We start from the raw sequence: 26,455 nt of genomic DNA on the forward strand, positions 1-26,455 counted from the left end.
CTGGAATATTGCTGTACACAAACTGCCCCTTTCAGGGAAGGTGATATTGCTGACCTAGAGAATGTACAGAGAACCTTCATGGCACACAAGTATGATAAAACTCCTTAATACTGGGAACGGTTTAAGTCCCTTGACTTGTTCTGTGGAATGCAAGCGAGAAAGATACACAATAACATACACTTGGAAAATCCTAGAGGGATTACCACCAGATTTACACACATCACTCCCTGCAAAAGCAATGCCCCCCCCCACACACACTCCCCCCTACCTCTCTCGAATGAAAACAGGGTACACGGTAAGTCAGGAGCCTCAAGATGGTTCAGCTACCTCCCAGCATACATAGGGGGGATTACCAATAGACCCTGGCTGTCTTCAGGAGGGCACTCGACAGCCACCTAAAGTCAGTACTTGGCCAGCCAGACTGGTTTGTACATTTACTTGTGGCCAGCAGTAACAGTCTGGTTGATCAGTCCCTGATGCATTGCAAGGCCTGGTCAGACCCATCTTCAGGGGCATTGATCTCCAAAACCCTCTTCAGGTAATAGGCATTGCCACTAAGACTTTTCTAGGTTGAGGATCAGGCACATGCCACTTGCCTGCAGGTGCTCTTGCTCATCTGTGATGTATGCTACTGACTAGAGCACCATTGTATTATTATTATAATCACCTCTTCAAGGGGGGGCTCCTTGGCGTGGTGAAGAGGCTCTTGGTCTGAGGAATTAGCCCTGTCGGTCTTCTTCCTCAGACCGAACCTAATTACCCCCCATTCTCCCCTCCCCTATCCCATCCTCCCCTTTTTCCATTCCTCCTCCTCCTCCCCACCCCTCCCTTTTGCCCTTCCTCTTTTTGGCCTTTCGGATTTCTCCCACAGGCGCGCTAGTTCCTAGGTAGGGGAAAGGACACCGGGGTCCATCCCATTCCGTTGAGGTTCTTGGCAGTGGCGTAGTTTGCCGTGGAATCTGGATTGCCTGGGGATGTCCCGATCCCTCTCCGGTATCTCGGAGTAGCTTTGGGTGTCTTTCGGGCGACGGGTGTATCTCTGGAAGCCACCTTTCGGATTCTGGGGGTGGTGGCCGAAGGAGGCATGCTTTGTGGCGGATATCCGGCCGCCCTCTTTTGTCCACCGAGGTAGCTCGGCAGATGTGAGGTTGCTATCCCGGATTGCTGGTTTACTGGCATGAAGGGTAGGGTATGGCACGGGTTCCATGCTGCATCTGCGCTACTAGCGGTGTTGAGGTCCTCTTGGGCGCGGAGGGAGATTTCTGGCCCTTTCATTGCTCCTGGGAACTATTCCTCCCCGCTCCCCCCTTTATTTATTCTTTTTATTTTTCTTTTTTCTTTTTTTTTTCTTAAAAACAAAAAGCAAAGGAGTAACCTAACCATGGCAGCCCTAGTCCATGAACCCACTACCCCTGGGCCCCTTCTTGATACCGCACCCCATTCTGACCCTGCCTTGTGTTTAGATCACTCTTCGGACACTCCTGATGCCCCTGTACCTCTTGCTGGTGCTGTTTCCTCACCCGCTTCAGGTACCGGGGCTTCGACTGACTCCTTCGATTTGTCTGAACTCCGCTCTCCTTTGACTATGCTTCCGGCTTCTCCCTCTACGGTACAGCAATTTTCGAATCGCCCGCCCATTTCACGCCTCCCACTATCGTCCCATCGCTCTTACTAGTGCAGTTTGCAAAGTGATGGAACGTCTCGTAAATCGATGTTTAATGTGGTATTTAGAGACACAACAGTCTCTCCGCTAGTCAATATGGCTTTCGTAAGGGTCGTTCTACCATAGACCCCTTACTACGCTTGGATACGTATGTTCGTAATGCCTTTGCGATTAATCACTCAGTTATTGCCATATTTTTTGACCTTGAGAAGGCATATGACACAACTTGGAGGTATAATATTTTGGCCCAGGCCCATTCCTTAGGCCTCCGAGGCAATCTACCATCCTTCCTTAAGAACTTTTTAACTGACAGACATTTCCATGTTCGAGTCGATAATGTTCTTTCCCCGGACTTCGTCCAAGCTAAAGGTGTCCCTCAGGGATATGTTCTAAGCACAACACTTTCTCCTTGCTATAAATGATTTGGCCTCTGTTCTTCCACCCAATATTTGGTCATCACTCTGTTGATGACTTCGCTATTGCTTGTGCAGGCGCTGACTGTCATCTTATTGCAGTTTCTCTCCAGCATGCGGTCGACCGTGTTTCCACTTGGGCCACAACGCATGGGTTTAAATTTTCAAGTACCAAAACTCGCCAAATTACTTTCACTAGACACTGTTATCTCCGATCATCCTTTGTATCTCTATGGCTCCCGTATCCCCGAACATGATAGTCGGGTTTCTAGGCCTTCTCTTTGACCGTCTGTTATCCTGGAAACCTCACATTACCTCTCTGAAGGCAACTTGTCACAGCCGGCTAAACCTTCTTAAAACCCTTGCTCATCTTTCCTGGGGAGCTGATCGTCGAACTCTGCTTCGCCTACATTCAGCCCTCGTTTTATCGAAACTTGATTATGGTGACCAGATTTATTCCGCGGCCTCTCCTGCTACTCTCTCTAGCCTTAACTCTATCCATCACCAAGGATTACGTTTGTGCCTTGGTGCTTTTCGCTCTTCCCCTGTTGAGAGCCTCTATACAGAAGCGAATGTTCCATCCTTGTCTTATCGCCGTGATGCCCATTGCCTTCGCTACAATGTACGCTCTCACGATCTACACAATCCTTCCATTTATAGAATGGTCACCGATATTAGTAGACATTCTTTATTCGTTCGCCGCCCCTGTTTGCTCCGTCCCTTTTCTCTTCGCCTACATTCACTCTTGTCTTCCCTTCAGTTACCACCTTTATATGTTCATGTAGCATCTCACTTTTCCCTAGCCCCCTGGGAAGTTCCAACTGTTCGGGTCTGTTCTTTCTCACTCCCTTGCTCGAAAGCTCAACTGCCTACGGTGGCTTCCCGCTCTTTTTCTTGATCACTTCCACTCCCATTCTCATGCCATTGCTGTGTACACAGATGGATCTAAGTCTTCAGACGGCGTCGGATTCGCAGCAGTGTTTCTGGACAGCGTTGTGCGGGGGCATTTACTATCTTCAGCTAGCATTTTTACTGCTGAACTGTATGCCATTCTTGCAGCACTTACTCGTATCGCATCTATGCCTGTGTCATCATTTGTAGTAGTCTCAGACTCCCTTAGTGCTCTACAGGCTATACGAAAATTTGATGCATCTCGTCCCCTAGTTCTCCGTATCCAACTTTGGCTACGCCGTATCTCTACCAAACATAAAGATAGTTTTTTGTTGGGTCCCTGGTCATGTCGACGTACAGGGCAATGAACAGGCACACACTGCTGCGCGGTCAGCAGTACATGACCTACCGATTTCCTTTCGAGGTGTTCCATTTCTGGACTATTTTGCTGCAATAGCTACCCACCTTCGCACCCGTTGGCAACAACGTTGGTCAACTCTGCTCGGTAACAAACTTCATTCTATTAAACCGAGCATAGGTTACTGGCCGTCTTCTTGTCATCAGTGCCGAGGTTGGGAGACCACTCTCTCCCGCCTTCGCATTGGCCACACTCGTCTTGCTCATGGGTATCTCATGGAGAGGCACCCTGTTCCTCTCTGTGAGCAGTGTCAAGTTCCAGTATCGATTAGCCACATTCTGTTAGACTGCCCTCTCTATCAACGAGCACGCAGAATTTACCTCCGTCGTTTTCGTTCTGCTACTCTTTACCTTCCCTTCTTGCTGATGGACCCTCCTTTAATCCTGACTCTCTCATTGACTTCTTGACAACGACTGATTTACTCCACAAACTGTGATACTTTTCGCTCTCCCCTCAGCCCTTTCTAGTTCAGTCTCTTGCTGCCCTTTAACCTTTCACCATCCACTACCCCGCTGTTATCCGTAACCTATTACTCGTCCATCTCCCTTTTGCCACCTGATGCCCTCGCTTCCTTCCTACCCTGCAGCGCTGTATAGTCCTTGTGGCTTAGTGCTTCTTTTTGATTATAATAATTATTATAAGGATGGTAGATTGCCTCGGAGGCCTAAGGAATGGGCCTGGGCCAAAATATTATATCTCCAAGTTGTCATATGCCTTCTCAAGGTCAAAAAATATGGAAATAACTGAGTGATTATTCGCAAAGGCATTACGAACATACGTATCCAAGCGTAGTAAGGGGTCTATGGTAGAACGACCCTTACGAAAGCCATATTGACTAGCGGAGAGACTGTTGTGTGTCTCCAAATACCACATTAAACGTTGATTTAAGAGACGTTCCATCACTTTGCAAACTGCACTACTAAGAGCGTTGGGGCGATAGTGGGAGGCATCATGTCCTGTAGTACCCGGTTTGCGGAAAGGGAGAACAATGGCAGATTTCCACAGCTGGGGAAGAACTCCTTGTGCCCAAATAAGATTGAAGAGGTGTAAGAGGACTGCAAGGGCTGACCGATGTAAATGTTGTAACATACGAATATGAATGTCGTCAGGCCCAGCTGCCGATGATCGGCAAGCTGAGAGCATTGCCTCCAGTTCTTGAAGTGTAAAAGGCACATTATACTGTTCTTCTTTGAGAGAAGATAAGTCCAAGGGTACTAACTCTCTGGCAGACTGAGGAAAGAAACGAGGGGCATAGATGGAGCCCTCGGGAAATACGGACCAGATGTGTGCCAAGTTCAATGGCAACGTCGAGAGCGTTTGCTGCATCAACACCAGCGACCCATAGAACAGGAGCCGGGTCAGGAGAGTATTTACCACTCAATTTCCTCACTTTTTTCCAGACTGCACTCATAGAAGAAGCAGAGGTGATGGTGGAAACAGTCTCGCCAACAAGTGCGTTTAGCTTCACGGATGACACGGCGAGCGATCGCACGCTTCTGCTTAAAATCAAGAAGTCTCTCAGCGGTTCTATTGTACTGGTACCTGCCCCATGCAGCACGTTTCAAACGTACTGCACGAGCACAAGCAGGAGACCACCAAGGCACGCACTTCTGAGAATGCCTGCCTGAGGTTTGGGGTATAGAATGAGAAGCTGCGGTATAAACTGACGTCGAGAAGATGTGTAGGAGCTCATCAATGGAGGATGAAGGAACCTCACTAAAAGCAGTGAGGTGTGAGTAAAGATCCCAATTTGCCCGATCAAATTGCCAGCGAGGGCTACGGAAAGGTGGTGAATAGGAAGGAGAAGTAAGAATGATCGGAAAATGATCGCTGTCGTGCAAGTCTGGTAGAACAGACCAGGTGAAGTCTAGTGCAGTGGAGGAAGAGCAGACTGATAGATCGATGCAAGAGAGTATGAGTACGAGGATCAAAATGGGTGGGAGTACCCGTATTTAAAACATGGAGGGGGTGAGAGGCGAGAAAAGCCTCCAACTGGATGCCACGTGAGTCACAATGAGACCCCCCCCAGAGGAAATGGTGGGCATTAAAATCACCAAGTAACAGAAGTGGTGGTGGTGGTGGTAAGGATGAAACAAGAAAGGCAAAGTCTGGGATAGAAAATGCCCGAGAAGGAGAGAGATATAAAGAACATATTGTAAACCACTTATTCAAGTGGATACGGGCTGCAGTGTAATGCAGCGAGGTATGGACAAATAGTTGACAGTATGGAATATCATTGCGTAGAAGGGCACTTTCATTAAAGGTCCCATCTGAGAAAGGATCCGAAGAATACAATAAATTATAGCCTGAGATAGGTTGGAAAACAGCAGTGTAAAATTTTGGTTCTTGTAAGCAAGCACAAACAGGGGAAAACCTGGAAAGCAACATCTGAAGCTCGCCCCGATTACCCGAGGCCGCGGATATTCCACTGTAAGTAGGCCATGATTGGCGATGAAGAAAATACCAGGAATCTGTAGGTAAAGGCACCTACGGACTAGAGGGGTTAGAAAAGTCAACGTGTGGTGGCATTGGAAGACGTTCAAGTAGCGAAGGAACGGAGCGTTGCGAAGAATGGGGTTGTGAAGATGGAGGAGAGGGAAGAGAAGGAACAGGAAGCGAGGCAGTGTCCATGGAAGGTTTAGTCTCTGCAATATATTCTGAAATGGCTTCAAGTGTTTCTGAATTCGAAGATGTATGGGAGACCATATTGGAGATAGGAGGAGGGTGAGTAAAGATTGGGACAGTAATGGACTGTACCAAAGTAGACGGGGAGGGAAGAGTAAGGGACTGGAGATGAAGTGTGGGGGGGGGACAGAAGAGGCAGAAACCTGGGAGGTGGCAGAAGAGGGAGAAACTTGGGAGGGGACGGGGGTGGAAGGCATAGTACGAGGAGGGTGAATCTCCACACTTGTACTAGAGCCAGCCAGAGAGAGGGGAAGAACTAGGTACAGAGACTGGAAAGGTAAAGTGTGGAGGTGGAAGAAGGGAAGGAAGGGGTAAAGAAGATTTGAGCAATGTGGATTTTTTGGACTTCTGAGTAGAAGGGCGATTGGTATTAGGTGTTGTACGAGGTCTGGTCGATACTGGGGCTTGTGAGGAAGGACGCAAAGATGTGAGAACAGACAGAGTTGTAGTAGGGACGTCAGAGCCAAGGACAGCAAAAGGATTAGACGCCGTAGTGGCTAAGGGAGGGGTAATAACAGAGGAGGCTGCAGAAGATGAGACCCCAGAAGTGGGGGGGATGTTTGGAAACACGAGAATAAGAAACACGAGAATAAGAAACACGGGGTAGTCTCCCTTGGAGGCGGAGATGAGTAACTGCCATAGCATAAGGGAGACCTTCTGCCTCTTTGAGGCAACGGATTTCACGTCCATTTAAGTAGGCCTGGCAACGGCGGGAGTACAAAGGGTGAGCTTCATTACAATTAAGGCAAGATGGAGGTTGACTGCAAGATGTATTAGAATGGTCGTCGGCACCACAGACTGGGCATTCGGCCATAGATCTGCAATATTTCGCTGGGTGACCAAAACGCCAGCAATTTCTACATTGTTGCGGTGTAGGTATCACCTTTCGAACTTGTAACCGATGTCCCGCGACATATACAGAGGACGGGAGTTCTCGGCTGTCAAAAGTTAAACGAGCCACATTGCAAGGGTAACGTCTCCGCCCCCGGGCAGGAAGGACATAAGTGTCTACTTTGAGGATTGGGAGATCCTGGAGTTCCAGCTGTTCAAAAATGTCATTGCCACATGACTGGAAATTCTGTTGGACTATGGTATGCGGCAGAATGACAGTACCACTACAAGAATTGAGAGAAAGATGTTTTTCAATAGTGATAGGAGTAGTATCGATATTCGAAAGGAGAGAAAGATCATGAGCTTGGGTAGCATTCTGGACAGTGACGATGCGCATACCGCTCGAGAGCATGAAATGAAATCTCTACCAACATGACGCAGGAGAGCTTTGCCAATACTATGGTCAGAAAGGTAGGCAGAAGAAGTCGGTCTTAAAGTAAAGAATTTAGTCCATTGTGTGTTCCGAAACTGAGCGTGGAGAGGGAGTGCTTGACATGTCGGTCTTTCCCGAGTAGAATGGGAAGGTAACGAAGGAGCATCATCAGGAGATTGACGTTGGCGTTTAGGAGTAGGACCAGAGTTGGTCCGGCGTGAAATGGGCGGGCGATTCGAAAATTGCCGTACCGTAGAGGGAGAAGCCGGAAGCATAGTCAAAGGAGAGCGGAGTTCAGACAAATCGAAGGAGTCAGTCGAAGCCCCTGTACCTGAAGCGGGTGAGGAAACAGCACCAGCAAGAGGTACAGGGACATCAGGAGTGTCCGAAGAGTGGTCTAAACACAAGGCAGGGTCAGAATGGGGTGCGGTATCAAGAAGGGGCTCGGGGGTAGTGGGTTCATGGACTAGGGCTGCCATGGTTAGGTTACTCCTTTGCTTTTTGTTTTTAAGAAAAAAAAAGAAAAAATAAAAAAAAGGGGGGAGCGGGGAGGAATAGTTCCCAGGAGGAATGAAAGGGCCGGAAATCTCCCTCCGCGCCCAAGAGGACCTCAGCACCGCTAGTAGTGCAGATGCAGCATGGAACCCGTGCCATACCCTACCCTTCATGCCAGTAAACCAGCAATCCGGGATAGCAACCTCACATCTGCCGAGCTACCTCGGTGGACAAAAGAGAGGGTGGCCTGATATCCGCCGCAAAGCATACCTCCTTCGGCCACCACCCCCGGAATCCGAAAGGTGGCTTCCAGAGATACACCCGTCGCCCGAAAGACACCCAAAGCTACTCTGGGATACCGGAGAGGAATCGGGACATCCCCAGGCAATCCAGATTCCACGGCAAACTACGCCACCGCCAAGAACCTCAACGGAATGGGATGGACCCCGGTGTCCTTTCCCTGAACTAGCGCGCCTGTGGGAGAAATCCCAAAGGCCAAAAAGAGGAAGGGCAAAAGGGAGGGGTGAGGAGGAGGAATGGAAGAAGGGGAGGATGGGATAGGGAAGGAGAATGGGGGGTAATTAGGTTCGGTCTGAGGAAAAGACCAACAGGGCTAATTCCTCAGACCAAGAGCCTCTTCACCACGCCAAGGAGCCCCCCCTTGAAGAGGTGCACCATTGTAATGGCCCACAGCCTGGCTTTTAACAGTGAGGAATATTTAATAAACATTATTTTTTTAAACCATTTTGTTGGTTTTGTTCTTTTTTCTATTTTGCCCAGGGTATATTCTGTACATTTTTTTTTAGTGCAGATTGATTTACTAGATCAATTTTCTTCAAATCTCCATCTTGGCCTTCTTTCCTCCACTACTACCTTGATATCTTGAGGCTTGTTTTTTTTTTTTTTTTTTTTTAAATTCAGTTTTTATTACTTTTTTTCAGGCTGTGAAACAGAAGTACAAGACCAATAAGCAGATGAAAATCAGTGATATTCCCCAGCTTCATTCTCAAACTGTGAAAAAGCTAGCAGAGAAGGGTGCTCTCACTTGAGAACACCTGCTGATCATAGTCTTGTACAAATTATTATTTTACTGGTAATGTAAATACTAGGTTTAGAAGCCAGTCATTTTAAATTGGATCTTGTGATATTTTAGTTTATATGTACATGAACATATTTTTTTTTACCCTTGGATGAATGCATTTATACTGTAATGAGGCTTGTAAATGCTTGAGCACAGCTCTTACCACAGCTTGTAGAGCATGTTTCCTCTGTATATTCACTGTAAGACAGGAGGCATCTATTGCCAATACATGTATTTTATTTTATATTGCTGTAGTCTTGCAGAATTTAATTTTTTCATTTTCAAAGTATCTAATAATTAACAAATTTCAAAAACTGACACTGCAGTTATTTGGCTATCAATGTATTGCCAAGTATTACATATTCCTATAGTTGAAACAAATTTGGGTGTCAGCTGTAAGGTCTGCAAGTTAATTAAAAATGGCACTCCTTTCAAAAAGTTTTATATTTTTCCTGTAAGAACTTAATTTTATGGCTTTAGTTTTTTACTTTAGTATTATTTGCTAAACTTGTATATTTATTTATTTGAAGCTCTACTGATCCTCATACTTGTAATGGACATAAATTGGTTAATAATCTAATATCTTAGTTGTAAGTGATTATTCATTAGGAATATTCAGACCAAAAGGTAGCTGTTTATTGGCTTTTACCTGATGTCATGTATAAAACATTTTTATCCCGCTGTTTGCATGGGGAAACATACGCAGTAGTGCTCATAATAGCTTGAAATTTTAAGATTTACAAAACATCGTCATTATAGTGAGAAAACTTACATTAGTAGTAAGTGTGAAACAAATATTTTGTATATAAATGCACATTATGAAGGGCACAGAAGCAACTTCCTTAAATACATAATCATTTACCAAAGCTGTGTTAATAGTAATACTGTCTTGTTTGTAACCTTTCCCTGCAGATTGTAACCACCACTGTATGAGTGGTGCTGTTTTGAAATGATGCAACAATATTAAACTGTGTTCAATAAATGAATAAAACTCAAGTTAAAATCAGAAAACCCCCATAGTTTTTATTAAAATTATGAAAAGCTAAACCTGTAGGAGTACAATTCCTGAGAAGTAATCAGATTGATCAAGGGGCAAGTTCCAATTACTTTGATCACTAGCATTTTAAGGCACTACTCCCCACTTCATTGGCAAATCTGCCAATGAAATAGCTCTTATTTCAAAGAATTTCTTGATCTAGGGAAATGAATCTGTGCTTCAGTTCCCTAAATACCTTCCATCCCTCTCAAGTGTTTTATAATCCTACGGGTTTAGTGATCCATGATGAAACCAAATTGAAATTCTTTATAATTTAAAGATTAAGGGTTTTTGCAAGGCTAGTGTTGACACAGGTTTGTATTAAAACTTAGGTCCATGTGAGGGGGAAAGGGAAGTGGCTGCACTGATGCATAAGTGGGTCATTACAACCACTCAGTGTCCCTTGCACTGGCAAAGGGGCTCTTGATCCAAGGAGTTTTACCCCATATCCCCTTGGACCTGATCAAAATTTATTCACAATCTGCCAAATCTTTATGGGTAATAGTGACAGTTGGAGAGGAGCTACTATGAAGTAAAAATTAGTAGTGTAAATTTCAGTACTTTGCAAGGGCTTTCTGCAAGAGCAGTTGGTGTGCCCAATTGCTCTTAATTATTATTATAATCAGAAAAGAAGCGCTAAGCCACAAGGACTATACAGCAATTGCTCTTAAGACTTGAATTTTGTGCTCTGATTAATGGTAGTTAATCAAAGGGGTTTGACTGTCAATGGGACCTAAAGTTGTACAAGTGGGGTGCCTCTCCATATAATGTAAAAACCGACAAATCCTTATTGGAACGTAACTTGATGCCCGTGGGGGGGGGGTGCTCTTAATCCAAGGAAGTGAATTTATTCTTCCCTTTGATTGTACCTGATTACTTTCCATTCCCCAGGCACTACACCTATAGATTTAGTGCTTACCACTAAGTGTGGGATATGTGCAGTCATGCAAGGAGCTTTTCTCTCCACCTTTCCCCTTAAAATATCCTTGATGTTCCTGACAGGGATATTAAGGTTTTCTGTCTTGGCAATACTGATTAGGCTTCAGCTCCCTCTAAGTGGCTATGACTTGCAGAAACCAAACCAAACTGCCCTGCAAGTTTCCACTTGCCTGTAAGTTGAGCCAGCTACTGGAGCTGTGACCTTTGGGTGGGCAACATGCTTAATTAGTAAGAGGATAATGGACCAGGAGGTTGTTAGCCCTACTTGAATCATTCAGCTGAATTTTCATTTTTAATTGCTCTGCAGTGTTTGGTGGACACACATTTGGCTAGGGCAGAAATTGTGGTCCTGTAGTTGCCATTTTAGCAATCAGTTGGCCACTGCCCTGTACCCCCTCTATTAGTCTTACGGTCATTTTAGTGTACAGGTAAGGCTGTTGATTCAGTGGGGAAGGGATATAAAGCTAGGGTGTCATAACTGAGTTTTCAGAGATTAGCATCTCAAGCTCACTGAGCATTTTCATTCCTTCAGGAGTCTTGTCAGTCTGATCCTGTTCAAAGGTACCATTGTTCAAGCAGTATGCATCAAGAAAGGGGATAGAAGAAAAAAAACCTACAGACATGGTAGTGTTCTGTGAAACTGGACAGGTATTAGATCCGATTGTGAACACAGGAAGCAAAACTTTGAAGATAGCAAAAAAAAATTATCTAATCTTAACCATGTGACCCTTATAGGTTTAGCATTTAGTTGATGCTGAGAATCTGGTGATAACGATATGGTTAATTATTTTTAACATTTAACAGCTGAGCTCCCCACTAGTGTATTTAGCAGGTTACTGCCAAAGTGGCAGCTCTTATCCATTCAACAGTGGTATAAATACTGGCATTTTGGACACCCACTAAACTTCCACCTTAGCTATTTTTTTTCCTGGTTATACACCTTATTTTAGAGCAAGAATTTTGCCTAACATGACTTTATTTTATTACTAAGGTATATACAGCATGTTAATAATTTTTTTTTTTCTCAAGTCGGCCATCTCCCACCGAGGCAGGGTGACCCAAAACGAAAGAAAATCCCCAAAAAGAAAATACTTTCATCATTCAACACTTTCACCTCGCTTGCACATAATCACTGTTTTTGCAGAGGTGCTCGGAGCACAAGTTTAGAAGCATATACGTATAAAGATACACAACATATCCCTCCAAACTGCTAATATCCCGAAACCCCTCCTTTAGAGTGCAGGCATTGTACAACAATATGTCGACCAAACTCTACCAAAAATTCCTTCCTTTTCAAATACGTTGTAAGAATCTACCCTAGTTTCTGATGGACACTAAAACACACAGCTACTGCACTAGTGGCAAATGTGCAATATTGCTGTGCTCTGCAAAAAGTCTCCCATTCTAATTTTTTTTTCCAACAAGTCGGCCGTCTCCCACCGAGGCAGGGTGACCCCAAAAAAAGAAAGAAAATCCCCAAAAAGAAAATGCTATCATCATCATTCAACACTTTCACCACACTCACACATAATCACTGTTTTTGCACAGGTGCTCAGAATACAACAGTTTAGAAGCATATACGTATAAAGATACACAACATATCCCTCCAAACTGCCAATATCCCAAACTCCTCCTTTAAAGTGCAGGCATTGTACTTCCCATTTCCAGGACTCAAGTCCGACTATATGAAAATAACCAGTTTCCCTGAATCCCTTCACTAAATGTTACCCTGCTCACACTCCAACAGATCGTCAGGTCCCAAGTACCATTCGTCTCCATTCACTCCTATCTAACACGCTCACGCACACTTGCTGGGAGTCCAAGCCCCTTGCCCACAAAACCTCCTTTACCCCCTCTCTCCAACCCTTTTGAGGACAACCCCTACCTTGCCTTCCTTCCCCTATAGATTTATATGCTTTCCATGTCATTGTACTTTGATCCATTCTCTCTAAATGACCAAACCACCTCAACAACCCTTCTTCTGCCCTCTGACTAATACTTTTATTAACTCCACACCTTTTCCTAATTTCCACACTCCGAATTTTCTGCATATTTACACCACACATTGCCCTTAGACAGGACATCTCCACTGCCTCCAACCGTCTCCTCGCTGCTGCATTTACCAACCAAGCTTCACACCCATATAAGTGTTGGTACTACTATACTTTCATACATTCCCTTCTTTGCCTCAATAGACAACTTTTTTTTGACTCCACATATACCTCAATGCACCACTCGCCTTTTTTTCCCTCATCATTTCTATGATTAACCTCATCCTTCATAAATCCATCCGCTGACACGTCAACTCCCAAGTATCTGAAAACATTCACTTCTTCCATACTCCTCCTCCCCAATTTGATATCAAATTTTTCTTTATCTAAATCATTTGATACCCTCATCACCTTACTCTTTTCTATGTTCACTTTCAACTTTCTACCTTTACACACATTCCCAAACTCATCCACTAACCTTGGCAATTTTTCTTTAGAATCTCCCATAAGCACAGTATCATCAGCAAAAAGTAACTGTTAATTCCCATTTTGAATTTGATTCCCCATAATTTAATCCCACCCCTCTCCCGAACACCCTAGCATTTACTTCTTTTACAACCCCATCTATAAATATATTAAACAACCATGGTGACATTACACATCCCTGTCTAAGACCTACTTTTACCAGGAAGTAGTCTCCCTCTCTTCTACACACCCTAACCTAAGCCTCACTATCCTCATAAAAACTCTACAGCATTTAGTAACTTACCACCTATTCCATATACATTCTAATGTCTTCTGTTAAATATAGCCGAACACTGAAATGAGAGCACTATATGATGAAAATCCAATCTCCAATAGAGCTGGTGGTGTGTAGCAATTGTACATCACTGCAAACACACTTTTGTACACAGGCAATCTCCCACCAAGGTAGAATACCCTCCCTCAAAAAAAAAATCCCTTACCAGAGTCATGCTATTACAGTGGATGGTCATTTTAAAATTACATTAGCTTCACCCCCTTTCAAAATGATGGCACTGTACTTCCCACCTTGAGTAGTCTAAGCAGGTTTTTCTTTAATTCCTTCATAGACATTTCCTTGCTCACACTATCATGTCAAATCTTAAAAAAAAATCACTTTCCTCCACTCCCATCAAACATGCTGACACACCAGTTGGATATCTAAGTCCTTTGTGTACAACCCCTTTTACCAAATTTCCTAGGACAACCTCTACTCCCTCCCCCCACCCTTCCCTCTACTTCTGTCTACTACTGTCCAAACGTAGATCTACGTTCACATGCACAGCTCCGACCTTTTTTTTCTACATTTGAAAGCATGTAAAAAAAACTTAGATCTACGTTTGGAGCGCTACGCACGTGAACGTAGATCTACGTTTGGACAGTTTAAGGGTTAACTATTAAGCCTCCCCTGAATACTTTTAATAACTCCACATTTCCTCCTCTCCAAACTACAAATTCTCTGCCTATTACCCATACCATACACAGCACTCTCACATGTTATCTCCACTGCTTTGGGCGCTGCTTTTATTTACTTCCATGGATAAGGATCTTTGTCTCTATAGATGCCACAATGCACCAACCTCCCCTTTTCTCCTTGTCAATTCTATGACTCCCCTCATCTTCCAGTGGGCTATTCCCTTGTAATTCTTCCATATTCCTGTCCTTTTATTCCTTATCCAAGGAATTATGTGGTTCCTTGGAATGAACTTTATTACTTCACATTCCCCAAGACACTGTATGACTTCTACAGATTTAGTGCTTCCTCCCCCTCTGCATTAATGCAACAATAATAATAATATCTAAGAACCTCTGCAAAAAGTGAAAGTTTTTTTTTGGGGGGGTTACCCTGTCTCAGTGGGAGATGGCAGATATGTTATAAAAAAAAATATATATAGATTTCAACCCTTCAAAAATATTACTTTTAAGTTGACCCCCTAGTTTTTTATGTAAAAAATAATGTCCTTAAAATAGACCTATACTCGAGTATACATGTTAGTCAAAATATGTCATCAGTTTGAGAGCATATCCCGAGATCTGGCAGGTACATCATAAACAAACATGTCATCAGCACACTGTATATGAACTGATGAACCCACTGAAGCAATTAAGGCTTGTTCTTCTATTATTGATATACTTTCTTCCTCCTGGAAGAAAAGAAATTGGGAAATTTAACCATGCAAGTCTTGCAGAGATACAATGCATACCAAAGGTACCATTAGTATGTAGTATCAGTTATGCATACAATGCAAAAATTACCGTACCAATTGCACTTCGAAAACTGTTGTTTCATGAGCAAGGCAGTAGAAAACAAAATTGTTTAGATAATCCAGTACTCCTAATTCATAATATAAAATCTGATCATTAAAGCACTTTGGATTTAAACATTAACATAGTCTTGGGATTATTCACATTACTAACTTGCCAGTACAAGAAATAAAGATTATTTTTTTTTTTTTCAACATACCGTTTTCAACATACCGGCTGTCTCCAACTGAAGCAGGGTGACCCAAAAAAGAAAAACACTTTCACCATCATTCACATGTAATCAGTCTTTGCAGAGGCACTCAGATATGGCAGTTTAGATGTCCCTCCAAACTGCCAATATCCCAACCCCTTGCCCTCTGAAGTGCGGGCATTGTACTTCCCACTTCCAGGACTCAAGTCCAGCTAACCGGTTCCCCTGAATCAATTAACAAAATATTACCCTACTCACACTCCAACAGCTCATCAGGTCCCATAAACCACTTGTCTCCATTCACCCCTATCTAACATGCTCACTCATGCTTGCTGGAAGTCCAAGCCCCTTGCCCAAAAAACCTCCTCCCTCCAACCTTTTCGAGGATGACTCCTACCCCGCCTTCCCTTCCCTACAGATTTATACGCTCTCTAAGTCATTTTACTTTGTTCCAGTATTTAATATAACCTTCAAGTTGGAAGCTCTTGTCATGGTGAAAAGGGCTTTTGATCTGAGGACTTGCCCCTCTCCCCCTTCCTCAGATTGAATCTAAATACTGGTACTCTTCAATGCTCCCTCTCCTTTTGGTCTTACTTGGGATATTTACTCTTATGAAAGTCGCCCCTGTTCTACCATTGGTAATGCTATGGTGGTTGGCTCATCTTAGGGCATGTCAGATGATTATCTGGTGAGACATCAGATGGTCCACTGACAGTGCCTCTGATGGCAGAGGTCTATAGAGCTAGAAGTGGCAACAAGGTGTATGATTCCTGATATTCCTACCAGTTTGTCCGCCACCATGATCAGTTGAAAACTGCGCTGTATGACCCTTGTAGGTTTAGCGCTTCTTTTTGATGATAATAATAATAATCAGTTGAAAAACTATTGCACTGTCAGTGCTCTTTTCTAAACAAGCAACCTTAGAGGTGTAATTTTTGTATCATGCACCAGGTAAGGTAAGAGGGTTTTTGGGAAACTATGGCACAACCTGTTAGAGTGGAGGTGCCCATGGTAAAGGGCAAGTAAGTGGGTTCTTTTAGTTTATTCTTGGAGTTCTCTTTGCCCCCTTTCCTTTCCCCTATTTATTGTTTACAATTGGATCTTCATTGACTACAATACCTCCACCAACCCCTAGTTTGCTATAGACCTGCCTCAGAACTTGCATATTCTTGTAGGCAATCACTTGTAGCCTGAAACTGGTATCAGCAGTCCATCTGTTCTAATACCTGGTTTTATCTAGACTATGAAACCAGTTTCCCTATGACAAAGACAAAGATTGTCTGTGTGCCAAAAGATAGTGCCTTGAGGTCAACTGGCAAGGGAATGATAGACAAGCTGCTATGCTGACATAGTACATGTACACCTTTATCACATACAACCAAGAAATTTTGAAGCATACCTGAGCAATCACAAACTTAGCTAATACGGGTCATGAGTTATTGTGCAAGACCTCTTTTTTTCATTCTCTAATAAGTGGAATGTGCATCATCAGTTAATGATGCTAAGCAGGCTGATAAAAAAAAAAATAATCCCCACACCAGCAGTGGGATCACGATAACTACACTGAAACACCACCCAAAATTCACACCATGGGATGGTTCACATCCTTCACACAGTTATACAATACTTCACTTCACAGGCTGCTGTCATCTTCCAAATACAATTAGAATGACTACACCTCCCATTCACAGAAGTTGAAGTGTATATCCACTCTGTTTGCAGAAGACAGTACCTAATCAATATAGGTAAACTGACATTTAATTGCCATGAGCTTCCCTCAATATACAAAGTAGGTCAATGCCTGCTGGTGAGGAAACTCACACCAACAATGCAACAAAGCTCCAAATGCTGGTGATATGGCCACCCAGCAAAATACTGCAGATCACTGGAAAAATATCCAATTTGTGGAGAAAGATCCTAATGACCCAGCCTGTAACTGAACCCTCTTTCTACCTGAACTACGGAAAAAGCATGCCCCTCATATTCTTGTCAGTAACCTATTTTCCTTTGGGAAAGATTTGATATTTGAAGGAGAAAGAGGGTACATTGTAATAAGTGATCCAACTATGCCTACGGGAAAATTCCACATTGCTCCTGCTCCTACCTCAGCACCATAAGATGACCTCTATCAGTGGATAACCCTTATGATGTTCTCACATCTAATGTTCCTACCTCTTCACCAGCTGTCACTATCTTCCAGCCTACACAGTCCTCTTCATGCACACTTTACAGCAAGGTGAAAGAGACAGAAGGATAGGCAGAGATGTTATGAAAAGGATACTGCCAGAGAGGAGGGAAGGGGGTCACATTTAGAGAGGTAAATCAATATCAGTTAGAAAATCTGCATTAAAGCAGGACTGTCATATTTAAATTCACTCCTGGACCTACTGTGTTTTGACTACAAATATTTGATGAACATTCTGACATTGCCTTAATTTTGCACACCTTTTTAACATCCCCATCATTCTCTCTAGCCAAACTTTCTTTTAGCAACTGGTTATACTTGTAAATCATGAGCCTTTAATTCATCCACTTTCATTGTTAATACTAACCTTTGTATCACATCTTCCTCATAATCTGATTCCAGTTTCACAGCCTACCTCTCAACCTTATATCCATTAGCACATAGACCAGCACCTCATAGTCCATCACACATTATATACTGTATTTTATGGCGAACAAGACACTCCAGTGTTGTGGACGCCCCCCCATCCCAACTCTGATTGGCTAAATTTTTTAAAAAATGATAAATGGTACTTCGGCCTCCAAGACACTGGGTAAATTTTCGAGACTTATTTTGGGAAAAAAAATAGTATCTTCAATGCCGTAATATACAGTATTTTATATCGTAGTTTGCCATACAGCATTCTAAATATTGTACTGAGGAATAAAATCTCTTTAAAAGTTCTACACTCATTTCATTCAGTTCTGACTCATATCAATAAATTGAGGAATTAATTTTAATATAACAAAAAACATTTACCTTTGAGTTCGCTTTACATTTTGCTTTGTATCTCTGTGAAAAGTGATTTAACAAGAGAGTTTTAGCTCCAATGGTTTTAGCAAATGTGACAGCTTGCAGTGGTGTTGAGTGTCCATTCTCTACAGCCTTGTCCTTGAGGGTATCATCGTAAGTAGCCTCATGGACAACAACATCACAGGATCTGCAATACAGTAAACACCAACTTCAATGGGTTATATAATTTGCTAAAAAACTTTAAAGTTCTTAAGTACAGAAAATCTTTCTCTGTAGTAATAAAAAAAACATTCATGTGTATGTATTCATGTAATAATTATATTAAAGGTCCTGTTATCTGATTTCAAGTGAAGACTCACAGTAAATAGTAACTAATGGACAACTTATGACAAGCAAAAAATCAGTTGATTACATCCTTTTTTTCTCAAATTAGAAGCTTTATATTCTTTTTTTTTTTCAAATCTTTGCTCAGTAATGGGTACCAACGTATAATCATAAACATTTCCTTATCAACTCTTCTCATAAACACTGATGTACCACAAGAAAGCATCTTGGGCCTCCTATCAGTCTTCCTTTTACATCACTGATCTACCTTGACTGGCTTTGAGTTTTATTCTCAAAATACAACCTTAGGCCAGATTTCATTGATGGCCTGATCAACCAGACTATTGCTGCTAGCACCCAACAAGGAAGGGTCTCTGATGCTGGTGAGGGGATATGTTCCAGTTCCTTGAATCAAGCCTGAATGTCTTCCATTCCCCCCAGGTGCTGTATGACTCCTATAGGTTTAGTGCTCCCCATCCCCATTAATAAATCCCTTTAGGGGGCAGGTCCGAGTGTGCTTGGACCTAAACGCATAGTTTTCTCAGGTCCATATCTTTACACCCTCCACCCTGAGAAGGGTGGAGGGTTAGAGGGTCAACAGATATATCAGATCATTATTGGATATTAGATTTGAGGGAGGGAGTATATAGGAAGTGAATATGTTAAAAAATTTGGGAGTGGACTCGCCAGTGGATGGGTAAGTATATGAAAGATGAAGTAAACCATAAAACTGATGAAAAGAAAAAGGTGGGTGGTGTGCTGAGGCATCTGTGGAGACGGAATGTTATCCATGGAGGCAAAAAAGGGAATGAATGAGAGTATAGTAGGTTCCAATACTCTTATATGGGTGTGAAGCTTGGGGTGTGAATGTTGCATGAAGAGGATATTGGAAACAGTGGAGATGTCACGTCTGAGGGCAATGTGTGATGGAAATATTATACAGAAAATTTGTAATTTGGAGATTAGATGTAGAGTTACTAAAAGTCTTATCCAGAGGGCTGAGGAGGGATTGCTGAGGTGGTTTGGTCATTTAGAAAGGATGGAGCAAAATAAGGATGGCTTGGAGGGTGTATAAATCCATAGTGAAGGGAAGGCAAGGTAGGGGTCATCCTAGGAAAGAATATAGGGAGGGAGTAAATGTGGTTTTGTGTGCAATGGGCTCAGACATCCAGCAGGCATGTGTGAGCATGATAAGATAGTAGTGATGGCCAATGGTTCTAGGGACCTGATGAGCTGTTGGAGTGTGAGCAAGGTAAAATTTTGTGAAGGAATTCAGGGAAACCAGTTAGCTGGAAATGAGTCCTGGAGGTGGAAAGTACAATGCCTGCACTCTAAAGGTGGGGTGGGAATATTTGCTGTTTAGGGAAGCATTTGAACTGTCTTATCTGTGTGCTTCTGAAAAGATAGTGAAAGTGTTTTCCTTGGTGGGAGGCAGCTAGTGTGTTGAAAAGAAAAAAATACTTACTGAACAAGATGAGCAAGTGGAGAAGCATCACTGGTATCACCAAGGATCACCACAGTCCTACCAGGGTAGGGAGGGCCAAGAACCATGTGAGGAGTTACTGTCTTTCCATCCTCTGTTATTATTGATTTGCCTTCCTTCAACTGGCCATATACTGGTCCTGTAATCAATCCTAGGAATTATTATGGTGGGAAACAAACAATAAAGTTTATCATCAATATATCATGTTAATAAAGTAACATCAAGTTGAAATTCTGCATTCTTAATAATGTGTAGATGGGCATCTACTGGGATGGGAAGGGAGAGGTCATTTGATTATCCCTGGATCAAGCCTGTCACAAAAACAATTACATTATATTGATGACTTGCCAATTACCTTCATCCCCATTTGCCCCACTGTAAAATTATGTTCTTTTTCCCAAGGAAATCTGCAGTGGATTCTCATGAAAGTACAGCATTTCAAGCTTCTGCAGACATAGAACTGTCCACCTCCTTTCCTGGAACAAGTTAACTCCTGAACATGGCACTCAGCAAGAAATGGGCCAAGCAATGAAAGTGAGCACCTTCCATCTAGGTTTAGGTACTGAACTCTTAAGATGACCTCTCTGCTTCGACCAAGGCTGAGGACCTAAGCACCTCACCATTCCACTTCTTCATCTGTGTCCAATATAGTCACCTCTGCATTAGGCTAAAAAAAACTGTTATGCAGGCAAAAAGTCTTGGCAATAAAGATACAGTAGACCCCCGGATAACATAATTAATCCGTTCCAGAGAGAGTGTCTTATACCAAATCTGAATTAATTTTCCCCATAAGAAATAATGGAAATCCAATTACTCCGTTCCAGACGCCTCAAAAGTATTAAACAAAATAATTTTTCTACATGAAATATACACTTCCCTACACAGAAAGCAATGAGACATGAAGAGTAAAACATTACTAAAATGACACTTACTTTTATTGAAGATTTTTTGATGAGCGATGAGATGGGAGGGGAGAGGATGGAGGTGTACTATTGTTTGGAAGGGGACTCCCCTTCCATAAAGACTTCAGGTACCAAGTCCTTTTCTGAGATTACTTCCCTTCTGTTTTTTAATGCCACTAGGACCAGCTTGAGAGTCACTGCACACCTGTGGCACTAAATATCTGTCCAGAGAGCTCTGTTTCTGGTATCTCTTTAAGATTTCCCTAAAATGGGACACAATATTGTCATTGTAGATGTTGCCAGCACAGCCTGCAACAGCTGTGTCAGGGTGATGTTCATCCATAAATGTTTACACATAAGAAAGCAGGAACACTGCAGCAGGCCTCTTGGCCCAAACTAGGCAGGTCCTTCACAAACCATCCAACTAACAGAATCGTATTTTTCCAACCCAATTTTCAATGCTTCCCAGGCAATAAGCTTTGATAATTCTATTCACTCATGTGCAAGTCCAACTCATATCAAATTGTGTGTAGGGAAGCACCCTGTCTGGTGTGTAGGGGAAGTACCCTGTCCGGTATGTGGGGAAGTACCCTGTCTGGTGTGTGGGGAAGTACCCTGGCTGGTGTGAGGAGAAGTATCCTGGCTGGTGTGTGGGGAAGTGCCCTGGCTGGTGTGTGGGGAAGTGCCCTGGCTGGTGTGTGGGGAAGTACCTTGGCTGGTGTGGGGAAGTACCCTGGCTGGCATGTGGGGAAGTACCCTGGCTGGCGTGTGGGGAAGTACCCTGGCTGATGTACCACCATCACTACCACCCTCTACCACCACCACTTTTATATCTTTATACAAACTTTTTCTTGAATTCTATAGTGTTCCTCACCCTCTTTACCAAAGGGCTGACACTAGAAGCTTTCTTTGGGCCCTTGGTGGCTTATTTAGCAGTTACAAGCACTAAAAACAATGGAATAATACAAAATGTATCGCATGTACGTGTAGAATTGTCCTCATTGGCTGGTAAACAATGGCACACTGGCTGTACATGGAGTGTCCGGGCTGTTCACGGTGCGCAGACATGTTTGGGACGAATGACTTTAACTGAGTTCAGTGTCGTTAACCGAGCCAATATTTTGACACAAAAACGTTACTTAATCCAATGACATCTTAATCCAGGGGTCCACTGTACCTAAATGTTTCATGTGTGTCTTATTCATCTACTAGTTGGTATTTATTTTTTTACAAGAGATAGGATAATATAAAAAAAATTGCCAATACTGGTACTGATACTCAATTTAAGGCTGATACTGATACCATCAAAATTAGCCAGGCTAATTTTGATGGTATTCCCTGATACTGGACCAGTACTAATACCATCAAAATAGCCAATACTCACCAATACTGATACAGTACTCAGTTTTAGGTCAATATCAATACCGACGCTATGAAAGTCACCTGATGTAAATACTTTGGACCATCTCTATTTTTTTTTACTTCAGTGAACATCTCCCACCAAGGTAGGGTGATCCAAAAAAAGGAAATATATTCACAACCATTCATTCAATTGTTGTCTTGCCAAAAATGTGCTGACATCACAATCAGTTTATCCCTTTCCCCTACACTGATTGCAACATTCCCATCCCTTTTTCAGAGAGCAGGCACTGCCCTTCCCACCTCCAAGAGTCAAGTATGGTTAATCAGCTTCCCTGAATATCTTCCTCTAACGTGCTCACATAAGCCTGCTGACCACTCAAGCCCTTAAAACTCAAAGCCTCCTGTACCTCCTTTTAACCATTTCTGGGATAACCCTTACCCCTTCTAACATCCACCCCAGATTTATACACCCTCTTAGCTATCCTATCCCTCTCCATCCTTTCTACATATCCAAACCACCTTAATAACCCTTCCTTGACTCTCTTCAATTGTCCTTTTCATAACTCCACACCTTTTAATCTCTGTGCTCCAAATTCTTTGCTTAACATGTATTCACACCATGCAATGCTCTCAAACATGACATCTCCACTGCCTCTGGTCTCCTCTTCACTGCAATTTTCAAAACTTTTGCCTCAGGCCCATATAAAAGTGTTGGCACTGCTATACAATGGTACATTCCCTCTTCCGGCTCCACAGATAACTTCTTTCTTTCCACAGATGCCTCAACACATCAGCCACCTTTTTCCCTCCTCATTTATTCTGTGGTTCACTGTGTCTTTCATAGACCCATCTGATGACATGTCCACTCCCAACTATCTAAATACTCTACATTCACTTCCTCTATACTCCTTCCCTCCCTCCAATCTGATATTCATTCTATCAGTGCCTAGACGTTTTGCTACCCTCATGACCTTGCTCTTTTCTAAATTCACTTTCAATTTCTAGTTTTTACATACCCTCTTAAATTCATCCACTAACCTTCACAACTTTTTTTTAGCATTTTCCCAAAGAAGCATGTCATTAGGAAAGAGCAACTGTGATAACTACCACCTTGTATCAGATCCATCATCTTTTAAGCTCACACTTCTTCCCAACACCTTAGGATTCATTACTTTTAGAAACCCCATCTATGAATATGCTAAACAACCATGGTGACATCATGCACCCTTGTTTAAGTCCTATTTTCACTAAGAAATAGTACTCCCCCTCCCTTCTTCCTACATACCTTAACCTGAGCCTCACTCTGTACATAAACACTCTTAACTGCTCTTAGTAACCTACCTTTTAGTTCATACATTTGCATCATTTGTACACTTTATTGTATACCATTAATGTAATAATATAATTTAATGTAATAATATAATTTACAAACACTACAGTATTATGTTCTTGACTAATTTCTTTGGGGCACCAGTACTTTAGTATTATTGTTTTACACGACAGGTGAGCAAACACTAGTCCTAGTGTTTGCTCACCTGTCTTCTGAAACGCTTTGTCAATATCAGTTACCAAAGTTTACTTCAGTTTTTGGAGAGCTCTCTTTATTCATAACATCTTCAGCTAATTAAACCTAATACAGGTGGGGTCCGTTTATATAGCAGGTTGGGTTCTGGGCTCCCACTGTAAAGCAAAAATCACTGTAAAGTGAAGCACAGCCTTTTTTCATTTTCAAATGCATATAAAAGCCTGATAACATGTTCACACTATCAAATATTAAATGAGCAATAGAGTTTGGCCTAAAAAATGCATATACAGTACACACATTACTTCTCTTAAAATATTTTTGTCCTTAGCTTATAGTGAGTGGTGAACATATTTACTGTAGGAAGTTTGAATAAATGAAGAATGGGTATAACTGAAAACCACTGCATTAGCAAAATGCCATAAAGTGAAGTACTGTAAAGCAGGGCCTGCCTGTGCAGGGTTTAATGCATTTAAATTGCAGGAAAATCAATACTGTAAAAGACTTTGATGCATTTGTCCAGCTTTGTGCATTCTGACCTTGTGTACTTGAACATTTTACAGTTGGTAAAGTGCTCTTTACATACTTGTTGTGTAGTCAAATAACAAGTAGCAGATGGAGTAGGAAGTTGAAAGAAAACTACATTTGCAAAAGTGTGAAATGTACACGAGAGCAAACAGTATGTATGGTACTAAAAATTTATAGAGTAAAGTAAGTGTTCCACATGACATTTATATTTATATACTGTACACATTTAAACATTTCCTTCTGTTCGTGTTGTGTTCCTTATGTTTGGTCATAATTTCTTAAGAACATTAGCTCAGTGTTGTACTAACCTAACTGAACTAGAAGTCACAGGAGTCCAAGAACATAGCTTTCAAGTATCTTCAAGAAAGAAAAGACTACTGTATATTTCTACATATAAACTGTCATGAAAATGATCCTAGTGTATAACAAGTTTCAGATGGAGAGATCATACAGATGCTTGTTATTAACACCCAAAATGTGAGGCTAACATCAGTGATGATTAGTTGTCCAGGATTATCAGACCTCTGAATAAAGCTTCGTCTCCAGCATTCCATATTACTGATGCTCCACTGTTTACAATCTGTTTTCTAGGTCTAATAGCCGAGAAATTTCTTTGACCCACCTGGCTTTATCCCTAAGGCTAACAGCTTGTTCTTGTCTAGTGTGCCAACCCTGTCCTTCTCTTTAACTACAAAACCAAAGGTTGGCACCCGGTGATGTATCCAGCCAGCTGTTACATTCCAATGCTCATCATCCTTGCTGTAATGATAAGCACAGTTCATTTCATGTTAAACATTCTTTTTGTTTCTACAAAGATAACATAAAATAACAGCTTTACTCCTAATGCAAAGAATGAGACTCACTTTTGACCATACTGATTGTAGAGTACAGTATTTTAAACAACTCAACCTTAGTGCTATTTTATTTATAGTTACAGAAGATTTACTTGGCTTCTTTGAATTTTATATGTACAGTAATTACCTATTGGTAGTTAAAGAGAATAAGGAATTGTATGTTTTTTTTTTTTAACAAGTCGGCTGTCTCCCACCGAGGCAGGGTGACCCAAAAAGAAAGAAAATACCCAAAAAGAAAATACTTTCATCATTATTCAACTCTTTCACCTCACTCACACATAATCACTGTTTTTGCAGAGGTGCTCAGAATACAACAGCTTAGAAGCATATACGTATAAAGATACACAACATATCCCTCCAAACCGTCAATATCCTGAACCCCTCCTTTAGAGTGCAGACACTGTACTTCCCATTTCCAGGACTCAAGTCCGGCTATATAAAAATAACCGGTTTCCCTGAATCCCTTCACTAAATATTACCCTGTTCACACTCCAACACATCGTCAGGTCCCAAATACCATTCGTCTCCATTCACTCCTATCGAACATGCTCACGCACGCCTGCTGGAAGTCCAAGCCCTTCGCTCACAAAACCTCCCTTACCCCTTCCTTCCAACCTTTTCGAGGACGACCCTTACCCTGCCTTCCTTTCCCTAGAGATTTAAATGCTCTCCATGTCATTCTACTTTGATCCATTCTCTCTAAATGACCAAACCACCTCAACAAAAAAAGAAATGTACCAGAGTATAGTGGTTCCAACACAGTTATGTGGGTGTGAAGTATGGGTTTTAAATGTTGTAGTGAGGAAGAGGTTGGAGGTAGTGAAGATGTCATTATTTGAAAGAGATATCTGGTGTAAATATTATGCAGAAAATTTGGAATATAAAGATTAAAAGGTGTGGGGTTACCAAAAAAGTATAATTCTGAGGGTTGAGGAGGGGTTATTGAGGATGTTTGGGCATCTAAGAGAGGATGGAGCAAAATATGACTAGGAGGGGTCTATAAACTGGGAGTGGAGGAAAGGTGGTGTAAGACACATACCAGGAAGGATTGGAAGAAGGGTTGGGGGGGATAAAGAAGTTTATTATTATTATTTATTATAAACCTTATACCCATCCTGTGGGAAGGTAAAGGTTTTGAGTGCTAGGGACTT

General features: G+C 42.2%; 2 protein-coding genes across 3 annotated transcripts in view; one reads left to right on the forward strand and one right to left on the reverse strand.

Moving 5' to 3' along the window:
- LOC128701304 (G2/mitotic-specific cyclin-B) overlaps positions 1-9,922 on the forward strand; it is a 49,234-nt gene extending 39,312 nt beyond the window's left edge. For both annotated transcript variants that reach the window (XM_070100403.1, XM_070100402.1), the window contains exon 8: positions 8,771-9,922. In XM_070100403.1, coding sequence (XP_069956504.1) covers positions 8,771-8,878 — 108 coding nt within the window. In that variant the 3' untranslated portion in view covers positions 8,879-9,922. The remainder of the gene's footprint in view (positions 1-8,770) is intronic.
- Positions 9,533-26,455, reverse strand: part of LOC128701303 (zinc phosphodiesterase ELAC protein 1) — a 34,638-nt gene continuing 17,715 nt past the window's right edge. Inside the window, exons 5-8 of the mRNA XM_070100405.1 lie at positions 25,073-25,209; positions 20,119-20,275; positions 18,336-18,516; positions 9,533-15,041 (exon numbers count right to left, since the gene is read on the reverse strand). Of these exons, the coding sequence (XP_069956506.1) occupies positions 14,907-15,041; positions 18,336-18,516; positions 20,119-20,275; positions 25,073-25,209 (610 nt within the window). The 3' untranslated portion in view covers positions 9,533-14,906. The remainder of the gene's footprint in view (positions 15,042-18,335; positions 18,517-20,118; positions 20,276-25,072; positions 25,210-26,455) is intronic.

The sequence above is a fragment of the Cherax quadricarinatus genome, chromosome 72 (genome assembly GCF_038502225.1).
Source record: "Cherax quadricarinatus isolate ZL_2023a chromosome 72, ASM3850222v1, whole genome shotgun sequence".
NCBI lineage: Eukaryota > Metazoa > Arthropoda > Malacostraca > Decapoda > Parastacidae > Cherax > Cherax quadricarinatus.